Source organism: Podarcis tiliguerta, assembly GCF_965153285.1.
Source record: "Podarcis tiliguerta genome assembly, chromosome: 7".
NCBI lineage: Eukaryota > Metazoa > Chordata > Lepidosauria > Squamata > Lacertidae > Podarcis > Podarcis tiliguerta.
The window spans coordinates 78,251,035-78,275,526 of record NC_139540.1 but is presented as its reverse complement, the minus strand read 5'-3'; the positions used below and the strand labels follow the sequence as shown (position 1 = coordinate 78,275,526).

At 45.2% G+C, this 24,492-nt stretch overlaps 1 protein-coding gene across 2 annotated transcripts in view; it reads left to right on the top strand.

Moving 5' to 3' along the window:
• The first annotated feature begins 1,799 nt into the window (after positions 1–1,799).
• The window catches only part of LPCAT1 (lysophosphatidylcholine acyltransferase 1), a 60,110-nt gene continuing 37,417 nt past the window's right edge, over positions 1,800–24,492 (top strand). Inside the window, exons 1-3 of one of the 2 annotated variants that reach the window (XM_083449500.1) lie at positions 1,800–2,329; positions 21,227–21,369; positions 23,635–23,849. In XM_083449500.1, coding sequence (XP_083305626.1) covers positions 2,162–2,329; positions 21,227–21,369; positions 23,635–23,849 — 526 coding nt within the window. In that variant the 5' untranslated portion in view covers positions 1,800–2,161. Of the gene's footprint in view, positions 2,330–18,700; positions 18,785–21,226; positions 21,370–23,634; positions 23,850–24,492 lie in introns of those variants that run through there. The other variant, XM_083449501.1, reaches the window with a different exon arrangement.

The following is a 24,492-nucleotide window of genomic DNA, read 5'->3' as shown; positions in this document are numbered from 1 at the left end:
TGGTAAGTGGTACTTTGCTTCTGGAGTAGGGTGCTCACATCCAGAAGTGTGCAGTTTCTGCTTCTCAAGGTTCAAGTGCCATATGTTCCCATCACCTGTTCTTGAATCATAATTAAGATCTGAATGCACAGATGCAGTTTTCTGTTTGTGTAAGGGCCTTAATAATTAGATATGGGAAAAGCCTAATGATCTGGCCCTGCACAGTGATATCAGAGCTACTGCCTGACTACCAGTTAAGTTTTAACATATCCAGTTAATAGGATCTTTGTTTTAAATTACAGTATAATATTTCAAGCTACAGTGTCTTTAAACATGTTAGATAGGCTAGCACAAACTATATACGGGTGGCTAAACCTAAGGTTACATTTTAGAGGTAATCTACACATGCAGAGAAATCACATGGTGCTGAGGAACTATAATATCTCAAACTTGTGAGGGCTAGATTGAGCGCTGCCCCACAAAAACATCCCTCTACCAGGGAAAAACTGTCCCCACTCCAGGTTGAATTCCTCTCAGGAACTTGCATGTCATACCCATGTATGTGTGAATTCACCCTAAACTAGGATTGCTGTATTTCAAACAGTGAAAATCCAGACAGAAAAGTTCAGCTTTGAGGGCAAAAACAGGAGTGCCTGACGTGCTCTGGTCCATGGGGTCACGAAGAGTCGGACATAACTAAACGACTAAACAACAACAACAAATTTACACTGTGGGTTAAACCACAGAGCCTAGGACTTGCCAAACTGAGGTCAATGGTTCGAATCCCTGAGACGGGGTGAGCTCCCGTTGCTCGGTCCCTCCTCCTGCCAACCTAGCAGTTCGAAAGCAAGTCAAAGTGCAAGTAGATAAATAGGTACCGCTCTGGCAGAAAGGTAAACGGCGTTTCCGTGTGCTGCTCTGGTTCGCCAGAAGCAGCCTGGTCATGCTGGCCACATGACCTGGAAGCTGTACACCGGCTCCCTCGGCCAGTAAAGCGAGATGAGCGCCGCAACCCCAGAGTTGTCCCTTTGTTGTTGTTGCTTAGTTGTGTCTGACTCTTCGTGACCCCATGGACCAGAGCACGCCAGGCACTCCTGTCTTCCACTGCCTCCTGCAGTTTGGTCAAACTCATGCTGGTAGCTTCAAGAACACTGTCCAACCATCTCGTCCTCTGTCGTCCCCTTCTCCTTGTGCCCTCAATCTTTCCCAACATCAGGGTCTTTTCCAGGGAGTCTTCTCTTCTCATAAGGTGGCCAAAGTACTGGAGCCTCAGCTTCACGATCTGTCCTTCCAGTGAGCACTCAGGGCTGATTTCCTTAAGAATGGATAGGTTTTATCTTCTTGCAGTCTATGGGACTCTCAAGAGTCTCCTTACCTTTACCTAATTTACTTGTGCTCTGGATTGTGAGCAAATTGCAGGGCCTATTTTCTGTTTTGGCCACCAGTTGCTGTTTTGACCACCATCTTCATTCTTATTCCACTGAGTCCCATCCCTTTGCAAGGAGAAGCCAAGGTTTGGGAGAAATCGACACCGAGAAAGAGAGGGCGGGTGAAGCATCCTTCTGCAAGGTTCACAAGTTCACTGACTCCTGCTCGCAATCCTAACAAAGGTCACAAATGCCAAGTTTGTTGGGGTTACAGTATTCCAAGCAGGTGGCCTTCCTGGGGGAGGAGGGAAACCGAGCGCCCAGAGGTCGCCTCACAGCAGCCCACTGGGCCCCGCCGAGGCCTTGCCTTCCCGCGCCCACTCGCCCCTCAGAGTCTCCAAGCGGCGGCGCCGGGGGCTTCCCGCCCTCCGCCCCCATCACTGCGCCCAGGACGCATGCGCGCTCCGGAGGGCGGGGCTGAAGCCGGGAGCTCGGCGGCGGCAGCGGCAACAGCAGCGTCTGACACAGCCGCGCATCCGCCTCCTTCCCTCCCTGCCGGCTCAGGGAGACCAAGAGGCCGAGCGCTGCTCCGACACCCTCGCCAGCCCCGGCCCGGCTCGGCCTAGTTGATTAACCGCAGCGCCGAAATTGCCTACCTCTCGCTCCCGGCTCCTTGTTTCAGAGGAGAGGAATTTCCCTCAGCTTCACCTCAACCCTTTCCTTCCTCCTCATCTCTCCGTTATCCCCTCCCTCCTCTTCTGACCCAGCGCGCCCATTTTCTCGCTCGGCTTTTCCTCCATTCGCATCCCTCAACCATGAGGCTGAAGGGCCGGGGATGCTGCGCCCCGGGCGGAGGCAACCGAGGAGGAGGAGGAGGCGGCGGGGAGGAGAAGCAGCCACAGCAGCCGCCCGGGCCGGCCCCTCCGCCGGTGCGGAGCCCCTTCGCGCACCACCTGCGCTTCAGCGCCCTGCAGAAAGCCAAGGTGGGTGTGCGCGCGCGCTAAGCGGGGCATGTCTTCTTGTCTGGAGGCGAAAGGGGCGAAGGAAACCGCCGCCCGTAGACATAGATAGGGGAGTGCGCGCGCGCGCGAGCGGCTCTTCCTCTCCACCTCCCCCCCCCCAAATAAAGCATGTATGTGTGTATATCTTCTCCCGCGCGCGCCCGCGAGACAAGACCCGCTCGTGTGTGCGCGAGACGCACGCGACGAGGGGGGTTGTATTGCACAACGCGTGGAGACGCCGAGTTGCGCGCCCGGCGGAGGGGAAGGAATGAGGGGCTGGCGCTCTTGCGCGCGACGCTGCAACCAAATCGCACCAGTTCTAGTCTCCTAACCGCTAACGCAGATGGTCTTGAAGTCCTCCTCCTCCTCCTCCTCCTCTCCATCAGCAGGCTGCGCCTCTGAGGAGGCCTTTCCTTCACCTCTCCGCTTTCTTTCACCCTCTTACCATCTTCCTGATGCTTCTCAGTACAACAGGTGCCTAAAGCCCTGAGGCCTGATTTTTTTATTTTTATTTTTTGGCTTGGCCTCCCAGGCAGAGCCAAAAGATTGCAGTAAACTGGCACCCTCGACTCTCTCAGGCATACCTAGCAAGGGTGGATCTAGGGATCAAGGGTGGATCAGTCGCACTAGACAGCAGAGCTTGTGAGGCGCCACAGCAGTTGCCACAACTATGAAGTCCAACACAAGGGGCGCGCGTCGGATTATGGTATGGCACGGGGCATCAGTGATATTTGAGGCGCCAAGGTCCACCGCTGTACGTAGTGCTCCTTGCACCCTTGGCAAGGAGCTGTATTGGCGCATACATATGGGGGGGGTGTCACTTTACCACAACAGCCGTATTAGAAATTACTACGTTTTACAACTACTCCAAGTGTCCAGAGTGAGGGTGGCGAGGCGAGGAGGAAGGGTGATAAAAAAATGTGCACGCCTTTGTGTGAGAAAGATGGGAAGCTTCTGTGTTCGATGACGCCATGACAGCAGCGGCACATCACCACAAACATATACAGTGGTACCTCTGATTACGTACTTAATTAATTCCCTTCTTAATCTGAAATTGTTCTTAACCTGAACCACTACTTTAGCTAATGGGGCCTCCCGCTGCTGCCATTCTGCCGCTGCACGATTTCTGTTCTCACCCTGAAGCAAAGTTCTTAACCTGAGGTACTATTTCTGGGTTAGTGGAGTCTACAACCTGAAGCATATGTAACCTGAAGCATATGTAACCCGAGGTACCACTGTACTGCACATTGTACGCTCCATAGCGTGGCAGGTGATTTCTGCAGCCGGCCTGGGTCCCATCGGGACCGGTTTCGCCAACCCCTAGGTACACCTTTGCCCCCTCTATAGGCAAGTGCTTCCCATGGCCTTTTCCCAAGGAAGAGCTGGTAGGAAGCTTCCCATGGCCTTTTCCCAAGGAAGAGCTGGTAGGAAGTGCCTTAGGTTGTGGCTACTTCTTGAAGGTACCCAGAGTGCTTTCTTCCAGTGGCATCCAACTCTTCCTTGTCTGCCTTAATTGGTCTGGAGTGGGAAAGACAGATGGTGGGAAGTTTGCCTATGCAGCTAGGCAGTTCAGGCATCTTGGGCAATGTGGCTGCCGGTGCCAAATAAGCCCCAGACTCCCTCTAACCTTTGGAGCTGAAGAGGTGGGGCAGGGATTGTCATGCGGTTACTAAGACAGTCGCCCACCTTGCCCACAGCTTCATGCCTTGGGAGGAAGACTGGCTGCTCACAGTCTCCATAGGACAGCACCATGCTTTGTCATAGTGAATGTGACAAGTGGGAATTGCTGAAGCCTGCTAAAGCCTACTCCTAACCAAGGTTCTCAGAAATAAGGCTCATTCTCAGCACAGCTGAGTTGTAAGCATGCTTAGAATTGCAAAGTAGTCCAAAAGCAGTCCTGGAGTTGGGACTCAAGAGAGGCTCTGGTGTTCTTCACACCTCCTATTCCTTGTTTGTATGATGAGAAAGACCATCTCATGTCTTCTCATTTGTGTCAAGGAAATAAACAACTATCTTACTTTTAGAAGACATCTGAAGGCAGCCCTGTTCACAGAAGTTTTTAATGTTTGAAGTTTTATTCTGTTTTTAGACCTCTGTTGGGAGCCACCCAGAATGGCTGGGGAAACCCAGCCAGATGGGCAGGGTATAAATAGTGTTGTTGTTGTTTGTTTGTTTGTTTGTAATAGGGACTGTATTAGTGTCCAGCCCCTGCCTCACTTTAGTGCCCTTAATTTTCCTGCACTGTCCAAGAACAGAGACATGAGGTTTGATGAATTCTCCTCGCTTTATTGAGGTGCCCATATCAGAATCTTCCCTGGGTCATATACGGCTTTAAAATGAAATATGATATCTAGCCACCATAAATCATAGTCCTATCTGATCTTAAAAGTTTTTGTTACATTGAAACAAATTGGCCTCATTTAGATTCTAGTCTTCTGTCCATAATACCTAGCACTAGATGTTCATAGAATGTCCAAAATGAGCACAGAAGAAGTTATGGTATTCTACTGTGCCAGAACAATAGTAGCATACCAGTGCTGAAAAGATTTGCCCCATAAGGATAGCACCCAAACTTACTTTTTTCTCACCTCATGGGACCAATATTTTGGCAGTCCTCTCATCTGCTAGGCATCTCAAGGACTTGTTGGCATGGGGTTCCTCACCCCTCTTCTAATCAATGTTTGTGCTATGCACACTGATTCCTGCTTTCTGCAAGCCTGTTGTGACTGCTGTTTTGACCCATACTCCACTTGCAGAAAGAACAGCAAAGTCCATACAGTTATACTATGCAAACTTTCCTGCAACCTGGTACTTTTTCTTAGGCACTGTTTCCCACACTTCCAGCTGAATGATGAAAAATGGTAGTGCAGAAGTGAACATGGAGAGGAAAGAATTGTCCAGTATCACTTCATTCGTAGCTTCTGGCATTTGCCTTCCTCTGACCAGAGGATGCACTTTTAAACTTTGGTAGTATGTTGCATCAGGCATTTTTCATAGTCATGTCTAACTATGTTTTGAACACACACACAGAGACAGACAGCGCAACCACTTTTTTTGGAAATAACCATGAATGACACCTGGAAAGCACTATATAGACTATTTTTTGATCTCTTGTGGCAGTGAATTTTGTACGCCAACATTGTATTGCATGAAAATGCAACTTCCCCCCATCTTAACCCGCTTTAAATTTCCTTAAGTATTCCTTAGTTTATTGTCGGATGGAGAAAACTTGAGCAATAGCCCTCTATTCACATTTTCCTTGATTCTTGGCTATACTTCTTTCATTAGTGCTTTTTTCCATTAATTTGTTTTTTTTAAAAAAAAAAAAAAACCTTGCTTGAATGATACAAAATCTTATCTTTCTGATGTGCCCTTTTCTAATTCTGCTGGAAGGCAACAAGAATTACACATGAAATTAAAAGGTTTGTCGCCAGTAGGAACGCTCTGGCAGTTGCTCTGACAACTTCTCATGTGGGCTAGGAAAGAGGTGACTAACCTGTGTCCCTCCATATATTGCTGGGCTCAGGCTCCCATCAGCTCCAGCCAGCTTGCATGGTCAGGGATAGGGGGAATTGTAGTTCTGCAACATCTGGAAGGCCAGAGATTTGTCACTCCTGGACTAGCGCAAGAAGAGGATGGCAATTAGCAGACTAAGTCACAACATAAATGAGTGAAGCCTCCCCCCACCGCCCACATGTGCTGGAGGGCTGGGCCATGGGTGCAAGCAGCAACAAAAATATCTGGCTAATAAGCCAGGTAAAAACTTACGGACCTCTGTGAATGCCCCAGTTTTGGTTTCCAACAGGCATGCGGTTGGCCACCATGAAACCAACAGGCTGTTCTTATGTTCTTATAGAACCACTATATTTTCTGTGTTACACCATAATCCACGCTAGAGAAGTGTAAGCAGAACTCTACTCATATAGCAGTGCCTTCTCCCGTCTCCACCCCTACTGTAGCCTAATGAGCCCCCTGAAAAGCTGCTCTTGAGGGTTAGGGGCACTCTCCCAAATTTCATGCAGTGATGAGACCACAGTAACGGGGGGGGGGGGGACAAGTGGAAATCAGGATCCCATCTTCTGCCCCCTTCCCAGTTGCCTAACCAATGTTTAAGAAAGATGCATTTTGCAAACTAATTAATTGTTTACTGTCTATAATGTTTTTTTAAACCATCCTGTCTTCAACTGAATTGATTTCCTGATTGTAGAACAGGAATTCTCAGAATACCTATAGAGGCAAGATGTATTGATATAAATCACTAAGAAGGAGCATGGTTTAAACCAGGTTTCCCATTGCAACTTCATGTGGTTTCTAAACTGTTATGCATACTAATTGGTTAATAGATTTTGGTTGGCATCTGTCTGTCTCAGGAGAAAATGGAGAAGTGCATCATTGATATTAAAGCACATTTATGTACCACTCTGCATAGTGTTTATATTATCTGGGAATGTATGTTTTGTATATGTGCGCGCACACAAACAAACAAATGTGGGGCCAGTTTTCTTGCAGCTGCCATAGTCTGAAACAAGTAGTGTACTGGTGAATGCTGCTCAGACAAGCCCACTTGGCTGTTCAGTTTTGAGAGCTGGGAAGCTGGCTTAGCATTACATACAAACTAGCATTCATGGTTTGTTCTTCTCAAGCAAACCATGAGTGGAGAATCCAGGGTCTAGAAGACAACTTTAAACCATGTTTTTACATTCTGACTTCCTTGGAAGCTATTAACCAGTTTCCCAGTTCAATATAAGCTATGGTTGACTTCTCCCACACTCATTCAAAGTGCACAAAGGTTGTGCACACATTTGCTTATTAAGTCAAGGTTTGATCAAGTTCAAACACAGTCTCTCCTTACCTAATAGCTACCACCAGCCAAATCCTACCATGGTTTGGCGAGGGTATAGAAGAGAGAGGTTGAGGTGGAGCTGGACACAGGTTTGTTGATGGAAGCTAGTGGCCAAGGCTTAGAGAAAGTTACTGTAGATTGGACTCAGGTTAAGAGGCAACTAGTCTGGATATGAACCTTCTTTGTGTTGGTGTAATAAGAATGTATCAGATGGATGGCTATCTCAGATTTCTGTACAGTACTACATTTGCCAAATCTTATTCATCTTAAAAGATCTATTTGTGTTCCCATGGCTGAATCACTTTGGTTCATAGTCATCTTGTGACCAAGACCCAAGTACCATGTTTCTCATCTGTGGTTTCCAGCTGATGAATCCTCAGCAGACAGGAAAAGTAATCATTTGTTGTCGTTTAGTCGTGTCCGACTCTTTGTGACCCCATGGACCAGAGCACGCCAGGCACGCCTGTCTTCCACTGCCTCCCGCAGTTTGGTCAGACTCATGTTTGTAGCTTCGAAGACACTATCCAACCATCTCGTCCTCTCTCGTCCCCTTCTCCTTGTGCCCTCCATCTTTCCCAACATCAGGGTCTTTTCCAGGGAGTTTTCTCTTCTCATGAGGTGGCCAAAGTATTGGAGCCTCAGCTTCACGATCTGTCCTTCCAGTGAGCACTCAGGGCTGATTTCCTTCAGAATGGATAGGTAATCATTACCAGCTTCCAAATGCACGTTGGCATCGCTTATGGGGCATTATCCAGCAACAGTTAAGTATTCCTAAAACCTGTACATTATAGTGGAATAGTTCACCTCCTTAGTTTTAGGTGGAGTGTACTTGGAAGTTTCCATCTTAGCTTCATTGCTGCACCCTATACACATAACAGTAGGCAATGCTCACAACCTTCTGGTGCACTAACTGGTACCTGCTGGTTTCTGGAATTCTTGCAAAGAATGCTAGATAGCTAGATCTAGGGTCATCCTGTGTGCTTAAGCAAGACTCTACTCCTTCTCATCGAACATGATTCATTACGCCTTAGCTAATAAGAGATCCCGAGCATGCTGCCTTGATTTGTAAATTTAGAATGCATTAGTGGACAGTGTGGAGTCTAGTGCAGGGGGAAAAACAAATCACACATTACTGAAATCCGCTCACCCATATTGTAAAACTTCAGCCACTAATCCTCCATATTTCTGAAAAATACTGAATATAATAGATCCTAAAACTTGTGCTTGGTAGAGTATTTGTTAAGTCAGTTATGTGGGTTATGATTTCTAAAAAAGAGATTTTCCTATCACAATAGTCTCTCCCTCAAATAGTGTGTTCAGCTGCTGAGTGCTGACAAAATGAAGCCAACAGAGGGACGCTGAGAAACAAAAGGAAAGTATTAGGGGGGACGGAAAGTATCAAGAAATAACAACAAACAAAGCGAAATTTTGAAACAGCAGAGTATGGGGCAACCCTCCACTCACCATAAGCCCTATAAGCAGATACTATGTCTCAGATTTTGTTATATTTTGCCTTTTGTATCGATAACTTGATTTTTATGTACAGCACTCAGGATTCACACTTTGGCTGAACATGCACTTCATAAATTTTCTAAAATAAATAAAATGAAAATTAAAAACTGGGAAAGGGCTGCCTGCAAGAAGAGGTTGGGGCTGCCTGCATCCCTTAACAGGTGGGAGGTGAGAATACATTGCATGTTACATTGCAGAGGCACTACTCCTCCCCATATACCTCTGCAGTGTAACATGCAATGTATTCTAACCTCCCACCTGGACCTCAATGAGGGTTTGAGATCTTTCAGCTGCCCTCACCTGGTTTAGCTGGCCAGTCAAACCTGGTGTGGCCGCTGTCGCATGCTGACAGCTTCCAGGAGCCAGAGGTGAGAGCCGAGTGCAGGGTGAGGAACAAAGGTGGTGCTCCTTCTGGCGTGGTTTGTCCAAGACCTCCATACACACTGTCTAGGCTTGTGCCCCAAGTAGGTAACTTAAGTGCTGCTAATGCAGCGGTTTGACTTCACCTGCAGAGGAGCACTCCATTGTCTCTGAGACAGACGGATGGCAGCAATACATTGCAGCACTTTGTTGCAAGTTCCACTTGTTCCCTCTAATGGCCAACTAAACCAGTTCATGAGCCCACCCCCCCCCCAAAAAAACCAGGTAGTGTTTTTTTAACATACTCCTTAGATCTGTAATAGGGACACGGGTGGCGCTGTGGGTAAAACCTCAGCGCCTAGGGCTTGCCGATCGCATGGTCGGTGGTTCGAATCCCCGTGGCAGGGTGAGCTCCCGTCTTTCGGTCCCAGCTCCTGCCCACCTAGCAGTTTGAAAGCACCCCTAAGTGCAAGTAGATAAATAGGTACCGCTTTATAGCGGGAAGGTAAACGGCGTTTCCGTGTGCTGCGCTGGTGCTGGCTCGACAGAGCAGCTTCGTCACGCTGGCCACGTGACCCAGAAGTGTCTCCGGACAGCGCTGGCCCCCGGCCTCTTAAGTGAGATGTGCGCACAACCCTAGAGTCGGACACAACTGGCCCGTACGGGCAGGGGTACCAGGGGGTACCTTAGATCTGTAATGGGGTGCCTCTAAGCACCATGGTGCCCTCAGATATGTCCCTTGGCCAAGACCTACTGCCCCTCCCCATTCTTATAAAATGAGTTTTCCTGGTTTCTTTTACCATGGGTGCTGCTGAGCTGGCTGGAATAGAAAGTGCAGGCACTCATCCACATCCATCCTCTTAACTTCTTTTCTTCCAGAATGCCCCATGTTGGGGTGCCTCGCTTCCATTATTGTTTGTTTTGTGGCAGTTGTTGGCGTTTTCTTCTTCTTCTTCTTCTTCTTCTTCTTCTTCTTCTTCTTTCCTTTTTTGTGGGTTTGCCTACTTTATCTTTTGAGAGGGAATGCATTTCAGCTGCTTTTCAGTGTGGTGCCAGTGTGGTGTAGTGGTTAGGAGCGGTAGTTTCGTAATCTGGGGAACTGAGTTCGCTTCCCCGCTCCTCCACATGCAGCTGCTGGGTGACCTTGGGCTAGTCACACTTCTCTGAAGTCTCTCAGCCTCACTCACCTCACAGAGTGTTTGTTGTGGGGGAGGAAGGGAAAGGAGAATGTTAGCCGCTTTGAGACTCCTAAGGGAGTGAAAGGCGGGATATCAAATCCAAACTCCTCTTCTTCTTCTTCTTCTTCTTCTTCTTCTTCTTCTTCTTCTGTTTGTTTGGAAGACACTTTGCCTGGTTTTTTTGTGGGGGAGGGTGGCTCACTTGCCCTTTTTTGACAGTATTTTGTGTGTTCTTGGAGTGTAGATGTGTTGCCTGTTTTGGGGTCTGAGTTTCACCCAGTTGTTTCCTCTTAAATGTGTATCTTGTGGTGCCCATTGCAGTTTCTTAGATTCCCATACATCCTCCCAGGGGCAAAATTGACATAGGAGTTCATAGATGCATGTAAATTGAGAGAGAACTATATTTGTTCCTCTACTGCCAAATCATAAAATGACCATGGTGGTGTTCAATAGAAGCATTAACGCATTACAAAATCCAGAACAAATGATTAAGGCTGAATCAAATTAATTCTCTGAAAATACTTGTTGGAACAGAAACCTTTTCAGCAGGCGACAAAATGTCAAAATTCTTTCTTAATTCATTAGAAGCAGTGTTCCAAAGTACTAGTGCCACTATGCTAAAAGCAGGCATCCCCAAACTTCGGCCCTTCATATGTTTTGAACTACAATTCTCATCATCCCTGACCACTGGTCCTGTTAGCTAGGGATCATGGGAGTTGGAGGCCAAAACATCTGGAGGGCCACAGGTTAGGGATGCCTGGCTAAAAGCCTTAGTTTGCATAGAAACCAAACAATTATGTGATAACTGTGGAGCAGTTAGGAGGCTTTCTCTGGGTGATCAGTGATCTGGCCAGTGTATAAGGAACAAAGTGGTTCTTCAGGTAACCTGGTCCTAGGTCATTTAAAACCTAACAGTAATATCTTGAACTTAGCTCAGCAATGTATTGCCAGCCAGTGCAATGCAATATGTCTCTATTTCCCAGTTCTCAGATCATCTCTCATAACAGCCTCAGATGTAAAGAACTCAGTCTCTCCATATATTTTCTTCTCAGAGGCACACTCAATTGGCATTTATTGGTGCATGTAAAACAAGATCAAAGTACGTCGGTGTTCTGCTTACATCTCTTCAGTTTTCCCTTTGTACTAGTAGTGATGAATATCTCTTCCCAGTGCAGGTAATAATTTTTATCATGAAGTATTTGAATCCTAAACTGATTAATCTGGCATTTATTTTGCCCAGAGAGCCAGCTGCCATTTTCAAAGTTATCCAATTAGTCTTGGCACCTTCTACATGTGATGAACCCATGCTGCAGTACAGTCTGTTTGCAATTTCCTGCCACATCATTAATTAATCTTTTCTCTGATATCTATTCCAGGGCCTTGCATACTACCAAAGTTAGCTCAATTGGCCTCTGATCATTTGAATTGGTTCTATTTCAGTTTTTGGATGAGATTAAAGGTACAACGTTAGGTATTCCCTATTCCGTAAGGTACCGTTGCTGACTTCTCTGAGAACCTGACTTTATGGGCAGGGTCATAATAAAATGTTTCATTCTTTGGTTCCTCCCTCATAAGATGGGCTTTGCCAAGCAGGAAACAGGATATGGCCAATTTCCTTCGGTGTCAAAAGCACAAATAACATTTCTTACCCCTGCCTTTGCTGCATGGTCTCAGTAGATCCAATCTAGGTTATGGCCATGGTTTCAGCATTTAAGAACAGCCCTGCTCAAGAAAATTTAATCTACTCTAGCATCTGTTTCCAACAGTGGTCGTCCAGATACCCCCAGACAATGTAAGAACACACGCATCCTCTTCTATAGTAGCATCATAGAGGATCAAGCGCACAGAGCCAAGGGGTGTTGGCACCTTCCTGCACAGTCAACCTTGCTCTTAACCGTTATTGGTTGGCTGTGCTTTGGAAGGACCCCTGCTGTACAGTTGAGTGGTGCAAAAGTCTTGTCCAAGGGGAGAAAAGCTTGCTTGAATGAGGTAAGAAGGGAAAGGGTGCTCTTCGTGATTCCTCCCATTGGTTTCTAGCAAAACAGTAGCTCAGGAAGCCACCACGAAAGGTTCAGTGGGCTCTGCCTCTCCTGACTCGTTCTCATTCAAGCTCTGGGTAGGATACTAATAGTTTCTTGCGGAAAATTCTAAAAGCACGCCATAATGGTCTTCAGCACATAGTCGTAACTGCACAATCCTATGTCAGCTGTAGCAAAGGCAACCCATCTTAGTTCAAGGGAAGCCGGATAAGTCTACATGACTTGCTCCTTCACAATGTTCTCCTCAAACTGTTGGAACATAGGATTCTGTTTAGGACTACAGTGGTGCCCCGCAAGACGAAATTAATTCGTTCTGCGAGTTTTTTCGTTCTACGAGTTTTTTCGTCTTGCGAAGCACCAATGCGTATTGACGGTTTCCCATAGGAATGCATTGGCGGTTAAAAAAAAAAAAAGGCGCAAGACGTTTCGTCTTGCGAAGCAAGCCCATAGGGAAATACATCTTGCGAAGCAACTCAGAAAACGGAAAACCCTTTCGTCTAGCGAGTTTTTCGTCTTGCGGGGCATTCGTCTTGCAGGGTACCACTGTATTTTGTTTAAGTGTGCAGTTTTTATGAGCCTGGTTTTTTAAAGGTTAAAAAAAAGGGTGAACATAATTTCTATACCTTCAGTTTTAAATGCTTAAATGATTTCCAGATCTTATATTTTACTCCAAGAAGACCCATTTATTGCTGCAGAAGCAATCACTCAGATCACTTTTAAAATAAAAGACTGTTAAGTATTTTGCAGTCTCTAAGTGTATCTAATGTCCCTGCCAGTTTTAATAGTGGCATGGTGACTTCTTGTTTTTGAATTTCTTCGCAATACACTATTTGAAATCTGCACTCAGGAAGTTTATTCCATGTCTAAAAACATAATGTGATCAGGGTTAATAGATGTGTGTAATATGCTGAGAATCTGAGAGCAGGTCTAGTATACATGTGTGTAAATCTTTTCTTGTTTACATATTAAATGTGGGAGTGTTTTGTAGGAGCATTCGCCTGACTTTAAATTGTAAAGAAGGAAGTCTCCCTGAATATAACCCATGCCCTACAAGCAATAATTTCTCCAGTCAGAAGAATACTTGGCAAGGACAGAAAGTAAAAATATAAACTTTTTTTTTGGGGGGGGGGATGACAACAAAAAGTTAGGGCTAGTGCAAAACCTTTTAACAGAATAAAGCATTGACATTAAATCTTACTCAGTAAGGACCTCTAGTATTTCTTCCATTAGCAGGAATTATTGGTAAAAAGCTGTTGTTTTTTTTACTGCATCATAGCTGCCTAGGAAGATTTAGGCGGTTAGACAACTTAAAAAATGTACTCAGAATTTAGGGAATTTCATTCATTGCACTGAAAAAAGCTGTACTTTTGGTGAAAGGCTTAGTTTTCTAGTGTGAAAATCAAAGGTTTGTGTCGCAGTATTAGATACAGCAGCTGAGGCACATTGCTGATAGTTCTAAAGGTTCTCTGCAGGTCCCATATATCTTAAAGAACATACTTACTGCTTCAGAGTGAAGATGGTTGATTTATTTTTCTGGTTCCAAGCAACTGGACGTAATCCTATTTTTCACAACTTTCTATTGCTGCTATAAATAACTTCAGCATGCCATGTTACTTTTCTACAGAATATATGCTATACAAATTCTATTTTTTGTTGTATTATATGATGTGGTTTTGACAGTGTGCATGGAGAAAGTAGAATTGTTTTGCGTTCCTTTTTTAACCTGCAAGAGCTTACATGCCCTCATCCTTTTGATAGCTGGTTTTGTCTGTTGTTCGACTGAGATAGCATTTTAATGCCACTTAATCAGTCAGGCAAACTGATCCTTCGGGTAGTTCTCTGGCATAAATATTGAAACGAACGGAGTTTGTTAACAGATTCCTTGACCTTGTTCGTTTCAGGTAACATAATTCTGAAGCCCAAATCATTTCTGAAAGCTTAGTCAGATAATTCTTGTTAATGATCAGTATCTCATAATCTAAATTCTTTCTTACGTACCTGAATAAGGCTGCAGTCCTCACCTCACTTATCTAAGAGTAAGCCCCATTGAATTAAATCAGACTTAGACTGGAATAGATGTGGTTAGGATTGCACTGTTAGTGTGATGTTTCTCTAAAGCAATCTTGTGTTGAACCGAGTACATATTTGTTGCCGAGGCAGTTCATATCAAGGTCCTTAATTGTAAAGTTTAATCCTGTGCAGCTGCAACTGCTTTCTGGTTGGATGTGTTTGTAAACATACATGCCATTATTGGTAAGGTAAGGTGCTTCACCTGTGGCTTTTAGTATCTAGGAACTGGTTTGTGTGAATTTCTTTACATCAACCCACCAGTGCATTACCTCTTCTCCTATTGCAGTGAATGAATGTTGTGCCCTCTGTTGCGTGTCGAGGTCCCCAGGGCTACCCCAATAACTCACACATCACACAGAATTTTTTGTTTAAGATTTTTGGCATAATTTTGGCCACAACTTTATTGAAATACAAATTTGTGAGTGGTTGCTTAGGCATTGGTTGCGACTATCTGCCCCCACCATGGGGGACAGACTGACATTCCGCACGATGCCAAAGTCAGAAAATGGGAATACACTTGGGGGTAGCGACGGAGCAGGGAACCTGCCCTCACCCCAAATGCAACCAGGAGCTCATTGCTATGGCCCGAGCCCCCTTGACAGAGTGGACAAGCAATAGGTAGCCCCCAATTCCTTTAACGGAATCCCTTGCAGCAGCAGCATTAGAGGGGCAGGCACTCAACCTACCGAGGGCAGGCACTCAACCACTTCCCCTCAACCAACCAAACCATAAACCAATGCCTAACCGCAACCTTACAAGTTGTGACGATTTGCTACGCAGTAGGCAAAAACCAAATGGCCCCAGCCAATCAGCCAGATGGACAAAATTCCTACTAGGCCCCTGCCCCAAGAGCAGACGACCCCATGACAGGCATAGCAAGGTCAAAGCGAACAACCCTAATTCGGGGGGGGGGGGGGACGGGCAATCCGATGCACGGTCGAAAAGAGGAAGCCCTAGCCTCATGCAAGGAGTTTTAGCATTTCTGGCTGTCAATCAACAAATGGCAACATTAACTTCTTCCCAACAACAAGGGAAGCCCCAATCGCATCAGTGGCCAACGAACAATTAGCCCGCCCCCAACTTTGGAGTGTCCTGGCGGCCCCCACCGCAACACGTGCTCTCCATGAAGCAGAACACATTTTGTAAGAGAATAAGGCTTCATACACAATATTTCTTTGAAGCACTTTTCTCTCTCGCTCGCTCTCTCTCCCCCGAATTCTGGACTCTGTAGTTTGCTAGGGGTTGCTGGGAATTTGTAGCTGTGAGGAGTAAGCTATAATACCTAGAATTATTTGAGGGAAAGAATGCACTTCAAATGTTCTTTAGAGATATACGTGGTCTGCTTGCAGCCTCAAAAACAGTTGACTGCATTTCTGTCACTTTGTCTAAGCTTGCAGCCTTGAATCGGAAGAAGTTAATATTAAAATTAATTGTGCTATCATTATGCAACTACATATGTAAAGCCGTTCAGCTGAATACGCTACAAAAATAGTTTGATGCGTGCCAGGAGCCTCAGCCAGCAATCTTCTTCTGTTTGTTCTTTAATGGCCTATTGTCTTGGGTATTAACAGTCTTACGACTGGAGTGTACAGTTCTGTGCTCAGCCTTTTACCACTGTTCCTAGTTATTGCAAGACACCACAGACTTGCTGGAGGAACTGCAGTCCAGAAATGCCATTCTGGCCACCACAGATATATGTAGAAGTCCCAAACACACATTTTCCACGCAAAGTTGGGCTATAAACCATCAGAAACACTAAGCAGTGGCGTATCTAGCTACTGAGCTTAATTGCTTTGTTTCACAGTTGCAGGTAGTCTGCATCTTCAAGTTAGCGGTCTTGCTTCAGTGTTGCCCCATGGTATACTTATTGCTGAATTAGAACAGTCTTTCCTTAGTTCCTGACCTCAGTTGCCTCTCTGATACCTGAATTGCATCAGTGATGACATCATAATCTAGTTCCATAAGCACACAAACACAATCTTATACCATATTGATGGCTAAAGGTAAAGGTACCCCTGCCCGTGCGGGCCAGTCTTGACAGACTCTAGGGTTGTGCGCCCATCTCACTCAAGAGGCGGGGGGCCAGCGCTGTCCGGAGACACTTCCGGGTCACGTGGCCAGCGTGACATCGCTGCTCTGGCGAGCCAGAGCCACACACGGAAACGCCGTTTACCTTCCCGCTAGTGAGCGGTCCCTATTTATCTACTTGCACCCGGGAGTGCTTTCGAACTGCTAGGTTGGCAGGCGCTGGGACCGAATGACGGGAGCGCACCCCGCCGCGGGGATTCAAACCGCCGACCTTTTGGTCGGCAAGCCCCAGGCGCTGAGGCTTTTACCCACAGCGCCACCCGCGTCCCTCTATTGATGGCTACACATACCTATATGCTTCCAGCTGCCATCCATAGCACACAGCACAATTCATTGTCTGTAACTACCCCCTAGGACGGGAGCCACAAACTCATTAGGGCCTGTGGGACATTTGATAATCTTAAACTGTTAATGGGCACTAACAGAGTACCGAGTTTGCACAGAAGAAAGCTGCTGGCGCTCAGAAGGCCACCCCCTCAAAAATAGCCATCTCCCAAAACAAATAAAAGACAAGAAGCAAGCGCACACACAAAAAACCCCAACCACACAACCCCCAAAAAGCAACAATGACAACCCACAAACCTTTAAAAATTAAAAAAATAATAATAATGGAAGGGGGCCTTGTCAGGGGCCGGGGGGTGGGGTGGAAGATGCCATAATGGCCTAAGATACAGCTGCACTCGCTCCAGTCCTTCAGGCAGAGACTGGCAGGATTTACATCAAGCATTATTGAAACTACCGTACTGGCTTGGGCTACAATGCAGCAGCATCCACACACCCCAGCCACACTAAAGGGGTTTAGATTGGGCAGAAGCATCTGGTGTCACTCTGCCAGCACAGAACTGCCTGTTCTGCCTGCTGACTAGGTGACCGGAAATGGCACTATAGCAATCTGCAGAGAATTGCAGACTTGGGCTTCCAGGGAGGGGCTGAGGCAGCCTGGGATCTGCTGGCTCCCAAGCTGCTCCATCTTGCAGTCACTAGATGGCAACATGTGCAATCCAGACTGGAAGACCAATTTGCCTGCCTTCTCCCCAGGCCAGCATCAGTGCACCATAGTTTCCAGGCAGGTTTGGAGTATGGTGTTGGTTTCTTTCATTGGTTGTTGAGTATTAACATTTCATATGCCAGTGTGGTGTAGTGGTTAAGAGCGGTGGACTCCTAATCTGGGGAACCGGGTTCGCGTCTCCGCTCCTCCACATACAGCTGCTGGGTGACCTTGGGCCAGTCACACTTCTTTGAAGTCTCTCAGCCCCACTCACCCCACAGAGTGTTTGTTGTGGGGGAGGAAGGGAAAGGAGAATGTTAGCCGCTTTGAGACTCCTTAAAGGAAGTGAAAGGCGGGATATCAAATCCAAACTCTTCTTCTTCTTCTTAACAGATGCCCTTGGGAGGTGGTTGACTCTCCTTCCTTGGAGGTTTTTAAGCAGAGATTGGATGGCTATCTTTCATGGATGCTTTAGTTGAGATTCCTGCATTGCAGGGGGTTAGACTAGATGACCCACAGGGTCTCTTCCAACTCTATGGTTTTATGAAGTGTCTGATTGGTGTCTGTGTCTGTGCATTTATCCTTTTGCCCAGACGCAGTCTGGTTTGGTCTGTCAGAGTTTTCCTTTGTCCATACTACTGGTAGTCTTCACTCTCTTCAAGATATCATAGAATCATAGAGTTGGAAGAGACCACAAGGGCCATCGAGTCCAACCCCCTGCCAAGCAGGAAACACCATCAGAGCACTCCTGACATATGGTTGTCAAGCCTCTGCTTAAAGACCTCCAAAGAAGGAGACTCCACCACACTCCTTGGCAGCAAATTCCACTGTCGAACAGCTCTTACTGTCAGGAAGTTCTTCCTAATGTTTAGGTGGAATCTTCTTTCTTGTAGTTTGGATCCATTGCTCCGTGTCCGCTTCTCTGGAGCAGCAGAAAACAACCTTTCTCCCTCCTCTATGTGACATTCTTTTATATATTTGAACATGGCTATCATATCACCCCTTAACCTCCTCTTCCCCAGGCTAAACATGCCCAGCTCCCTTAGCCGTTCCTCATAAGGCATCGTTTCCAGGCCTTTGACCATTTTGGTTGCCCTCCTCTGGACACGTTCCAGTTTGTCTCACAACAGTTTGTCTCAGATACTTGTGAGTTGCTTGGTGTCCTCATATTCTGTTTGATACATAGGCAGTGATGTAACAGCTGTTTCTCAGTACATTCATTACATGATGTGTCACAATGCAAGAGGTGGCTTTTCTTTCATTTCCTCATTCCATGCAGCTATTTCTCTTTTTTAAAATTCTGTTTACTTAAAAACTTGACCAGGCTGCAGCCTAGCAGTTGTTACTGTTGTGGCATAGGTACAGAGAGCATAATCCTACAGATCTATAGGCAGAAATCAGTAGAAATTATATTAAAGCTCACTTGTTTAGTATGACTGCATCATACAGTCTTTCCTTCCACTGCCAAAAATAGCTTACAATCTCTTTACTACATGTAGTTCCAAGTATTGTGATGTAAATAATATGGGGACAGAGAGACAGGAAGGGTAACTGAATTGTAATGGGAAAACAGCCAATGCTTTTCTATTTGTATTAATTATATAACAGAGTTTTAAAAGATGCCATGTTCATGCCGCGTTCCATTAAGATCGCTCATAGTGGGTTGCTGCCGTATGTGTTCTCAAATTGTCAATCTTTTACTCAGCTAGAAACAAATTCAGGCTTCTTCCTGGATAGCAGACAAATAGCTTTCCAGGTCAATGAAGCATTAGTTCATCTGCGTTGTGTTTGAGCTTAGGATGCAATTAGGTGAAATTACAATGGCTTGTAATATCAGATTTCTGTTGGACTATGACTAACGTTGGATATCACCGTGCATGCCTTTGCTTGTTAAAAACTTGCAGAAGCTTATTGGAGCAGACTAGATGTGCAACTAGATGTGTTTGCAATCTATGTATTAGCTACAAGCACACTAATACCTTGGGTACCAAGGGATTTTTGGAAGGAAATTGAAAATTAAGATTTGGTCACTCCAGTGGGTTTCTCAAAGTTTACAGCAACTGTACCAAAAGTTCTAATAAATGTTGACTAGGAACATAAGAAAAGCCCCCCAATGCACAAACCAAAGACAGTACAGGTAAAATATAGTCACTATCGCTAAGTAGCCATTTATAGCTTTATGATCCATGAATTTTAAGCCCTTTAAGCTTGTGGGATCACTTTAGCCCATACACGTCATACCCAACCACTTCAGTCTGCAGAACTGGCAACTGTAACAGGTGCCATGTAATATTTCCACAGTTGCAAGAAATCCATATTTTAGTGTGGCAGTGCCTGCACTGCGGAACTCCCTGTCTGTTGACATCAGGGAGGCGACTCTGTTGTACTACTGTCTATGCCTTCTTAAAACATTTTTTTATTTAGTCAATCCTATTGAGACCTGTAGGTGTTGATGTGCTTCCATCTATTTTACTGTTAATTTTAATTATCTTTATTTTTATTGATATTTTTAATTTTTCTTGTAAATCACTTACAGCTTGGCAGTATATGCATTTTGTTAAAGTAAAACGAATTTTGTCTAATCCTCTTTTAGAAGTCATCCTGTTTGGTGATCATCACTGTGTATTGGGAGAGCGAATTCCATAACTATGCACTGTGCAAAGTGATAATTCCTAGTACAAATGAATGAAATCAGGGTCCTTAGTAACTTGGAGTGGATCTACTCTAAGAAGCAATTATTAACTTCACTATGCAAGGCAACAGAAGTCAGTCGTGTTAAACGAAAGCTCACAGTGCTCTTAACTCTGTGTGGACTGTGGCACCAACCACTGTGGGGTTTATCTGATTCTAAAAATTTATTTCCCCACATGCAAACCCCATCTTGAAATCATTGCAAACCCCATCTTGAAATCTGACAGCTGCCCTGTGTGCTTCATTTGAGTATAATGGCCTTTGCTGGGATTTCTTCATTCCCAGTTTGGACAGGGATAGAGGCAGGTGAATGGGTGCCATAAAAACTAAGGTGTGAAAAGCATGGCTGCATAACTATTCAATCTAGGTGTTATTTCAGATTCTTTCTTCAACTTATTTCCCCTTACAACCTGTCCTGAACCTCTTGGAATGTGGGTGGGGGATGGGAGCGGGGGGGGGGAGAGAGTTATTGTGTGATGCTTCCTGCTCGCTCTTTTAGTCCGCAGCTAGAGAAATGCTTTTGGCAGAGTGTTGTATGTGTGTTTGGCTGTGTATTCCTGCTTAACTAAATCAGGGGTCAGCAAACATTTTCAGCAGGGGGCCGGTCCACTGTCCCTCAGACCTGGGGCGGGGGGGCAGACTATATTTTTTTGGATGGGGAATGAACGAATTCCTATGCCCCACAAATAACCCAGAGATGAATTTAAATAAAAGGACACATTCTACTCATGTAAAAACACGCTGATTCCCAGACCGTCCATGGGCCAGATTTAGAAGATGATTGGGCCGGATCCGGCCCCCGGGCCTTAGTTTGCCTACGCATGAACTAAATCATCCTAGGGAATACTACAGGCTTTTACTAAACCAGAATTGGGAATACATCCAGAACTGTCAATATCTTCTTGCTACTTACTTAAGAAGCATTTTTTCCATATTTGGTAAGAAAACAAGTGTTTCAACCACAATTTTAAGCTGTGTCTATTTCATATAGGTACCGTTTTGGTGGCTGTCGTCTCTGTTATAATGTGTTAGATTTGCCTGATCATCATGTTGTTTGCCTTGTGTCTACAGTCCAATCTTAAAAGAACCAAATTCCTTGGATTTTTGCAGATTGCCTTCATGACGCTGACCCTGTTCCCCATCCGGCTGTTTTTTGCTGCTTTCATGATGTTGCTGGCCTGGCCTTTTGCATTCATCGCATCCATGGGACCTGCTGACAGAGAAATAGAAAAACCCCTCTCCTGGTGGCGAAAGTAAGTCGCTGAGCCCATTTGGGTGTGCTAACATCTACTTGGAGTATAATGCAAGAAGTGAAATTGGCACGGGTTGCTAATTTGATATATTTCTCCTCATAGTGGTGAAACTGACATATTGCACAACAATAACATCGTTTCCCCCTAACGATGAATCACTTGTATATTTGACCCCCAGTGGCAGCTGTCTGTACTGAAAAGCATCTTCAAGAGAGGCTGGCATTAAGCAGAGATGTAAGCTGCTGGGGGAGGAGGCAGCATTAACCTTTTTGCAACCTTTCCCTTCTCTGCTGCCTAACCTTCCTCTGGAGGTTCTGGGCAAGCATTTTTAAGACGAAGCACATTTCTGGAACCTCGCAAGGAGAAATGGGTAGGTGAGGTTTTGCAGGAGGGAAAAGGGTTAATCTTTCATGCCTCTCTCACAGCTTCTGTGCTGAAGCTCGCGCCCCGCCCCCCTTGAAGCTGGTTTTCACTACAGAGAGCAGCTATCAGGATTTAAATAGGTGCAATGTGAATGTGAACAGTTTATTTCCCCTGGCTGATGTGCGTTAAGTTCAGTGTCTGTCCTGATTCTTTTTCACTGCGTCCCCATTCGCATAAACTGCTTAACTGCTTTATTTGGTACCCGAAGATGAGTTGCCGGAAGTGTTTACAAGATCTTGAGGGTGCTTCTTCTTCTGGAAGATTTTCCATTATCTCTACGTGCTGTGCTGTGCAATGTTAATCCCAGGATTAACGGAGGGTACATCTGATTGGTTAAAAACACAAGAGAGTTGCTGAGCAATGCTGTCTTTCTGAATAGTCATGAGAAACAACAATATCAAAAACCGTGCCCTGTTATCTCCATGGGATGATTTGTCAGCTTAGAAAAGTACCGTATTTTTTGCTCTATAAGACTCACTTTTCCCTCCTAAAAAGTAAGGGGAAATGTGTGTGCGTCTTATGGAGCGAATGCAGGCTGCGCAGCTATCACAGAAGCCAGAACAGCAAGAGGGATTGCTGCTTTCACTGCGCAGCGATCCCTCTTGCTGTTCTGGCTTCTGAGATTCAGAATATTTTTTTTCTTGTTTTCCTCCTACAGAAACTAGGTGCGTCTTGTGGTCTGTTGCGTCTTATAGAGCGAAAAATACGGTACCTGAAAGGGGAAGGGAACTGGTTAAATGTCTCGTCCTGACAGGTGCCTGTTGCGGTATTCCCTGGAGAGATATCCACACAGCGTTTGTAAATACTTCTTCAGCTGTGGCCAAAGAAGTTGCAAGCATTTCCACAGCATGTTGTTCCCTTTTCTCTTAACCCAAGCCATGCTTTGTGTGGCAGGAAAGCTTGAAGGCACTGCAGCTCCAAGTTACAAATAAATGTAGCGAGGAGGTTATAGAACAGCTCACAGAATACTAAAATTTATATCTTTAGGCACCAGGCGAAAACATTTCTCTTTAGCCAGAACTTTGGCTGATTAACATTCTATGTCCTTTTAAATGGAAGGGAGTTATTGGTTTCTTTTTGTTTTTATTATGCATCCTTTGTGATCTTCAGGTGAAAGGTGGTATACAAATTTAATAAACAGCAACAACAAATTTCCTCTGTCTGAATTGTTGGGCGTGTACATCCAGAGATAGTTCATTTCAGATTGTGCCCATTAAAATTAATGGACATAATTAACTTCGGTCCATTGATTTCAACGGGCCTAACATAACTTGGATAAAACTCTTTTGAGTTTATAGAAAACCAGTATTGCCTTGATAGTTGGAGTGCGTACCCATCTTAGGATGTCATCATAATTGGAAATGATAGCTTAATAATTATAAACTATCCTACAGCTAGCTGGGGGAGAATGAGCAGAGAAAAATAGTCACCCAGCTCTTTGCATGAGCATCTATTAAATGAGAGTGCACTCTGTGGATATATTTGTTTTGGGTTGTTGTTTTTGCCTGCTTTGGCCCACCCTCTGTGATTTCCACTGATGAAGATAGACAGGTGACAGGCTGCCTTTCTAAAGAGACAGTTTGTACCTGTTCTGCAGTGATGCTCCCTTCGACCTTTTGGGGTAAGATGAAGTAAAATCTGCCATGGGGTTGTTAAACTATTTAACCACATTTGAATTCCCTGACTTAACAAAACCGTGTTAAAACGCAATCAGAAAATGAGGAAGCCAAGTGCTTTTTAAAAGAAACTCTTATTTCTTGGTTTTCTTGGAAATAGCTTATGTAGTTAATCGTGTTCAAAGGGATTAACACTTCTGCATTTGTGCTATCTAATTATTTTCAGGTTTGTGGATGTCATGCTGAAGGCCATCATGAGGACCATGTGGCTTGCTGGGGGATTCCACTGGATAAATGTGAAGGGCAGGCAGGCCTTGCCCACTGAAGCAGCAATATTGACTCTGGCTCCACATTCCTCGTACTTTGATGCTATACCTGTAACAATGACCATGGCCTCCATTGTCATGAAAGCAGAAAGCAAAGATATTCCTGTTTGGGGAAGTAAGTCAAAGAAAGCTTTACTTTCAAATAAGGTCCAGATTTATTTCTGGAACGGAACGTATTCTTGGAATGTGGGAACCACCGCAGAAAAGGGCCCCTTCCTGGTTGCTGGCAGAGGAATATTTGCAGCTTGTGAGAAAACTAGGAGGGCCTCTGGTAATGACCTTAGGGGCCAGACAGATCCAAATGGGAGAAGCCGTTCCCTCGGGTAACCCAGTCCTGAGTTGCTTGGATCAAAGCTGAAACCTGGCTTGGTAGCAGATGGCGGGCAGTTCAGTTCTTTCAACCAAGGTTCTACATGACAGCAGCTTGACACATCGCTCAACAACCTACCCATGGCACTCTCTGCTTGTGCCAGCTTCTAGGCCATGCATATGAGCAGCTAAACATAGAGTGCCTATCAGTATGCCCCTTCGCCACCCCACCAGGTGTTTTCACTATGTTTCCATTTCTTAATTTTATGTTCCTTCCTTCCGTAAGCACCACGTTCTCATACATTAGATTATTCCATTTTATCTTTGGGAGTCATACAGTGAGGTGAACCAGATTGAAAGATAGCAACTTGCCCAGGTTATCCAGTTGAGAATTTTGCACGCGCACACTTTTAAAAGTCTCAAAGCAGTTTACAATGAAACACGCCAAA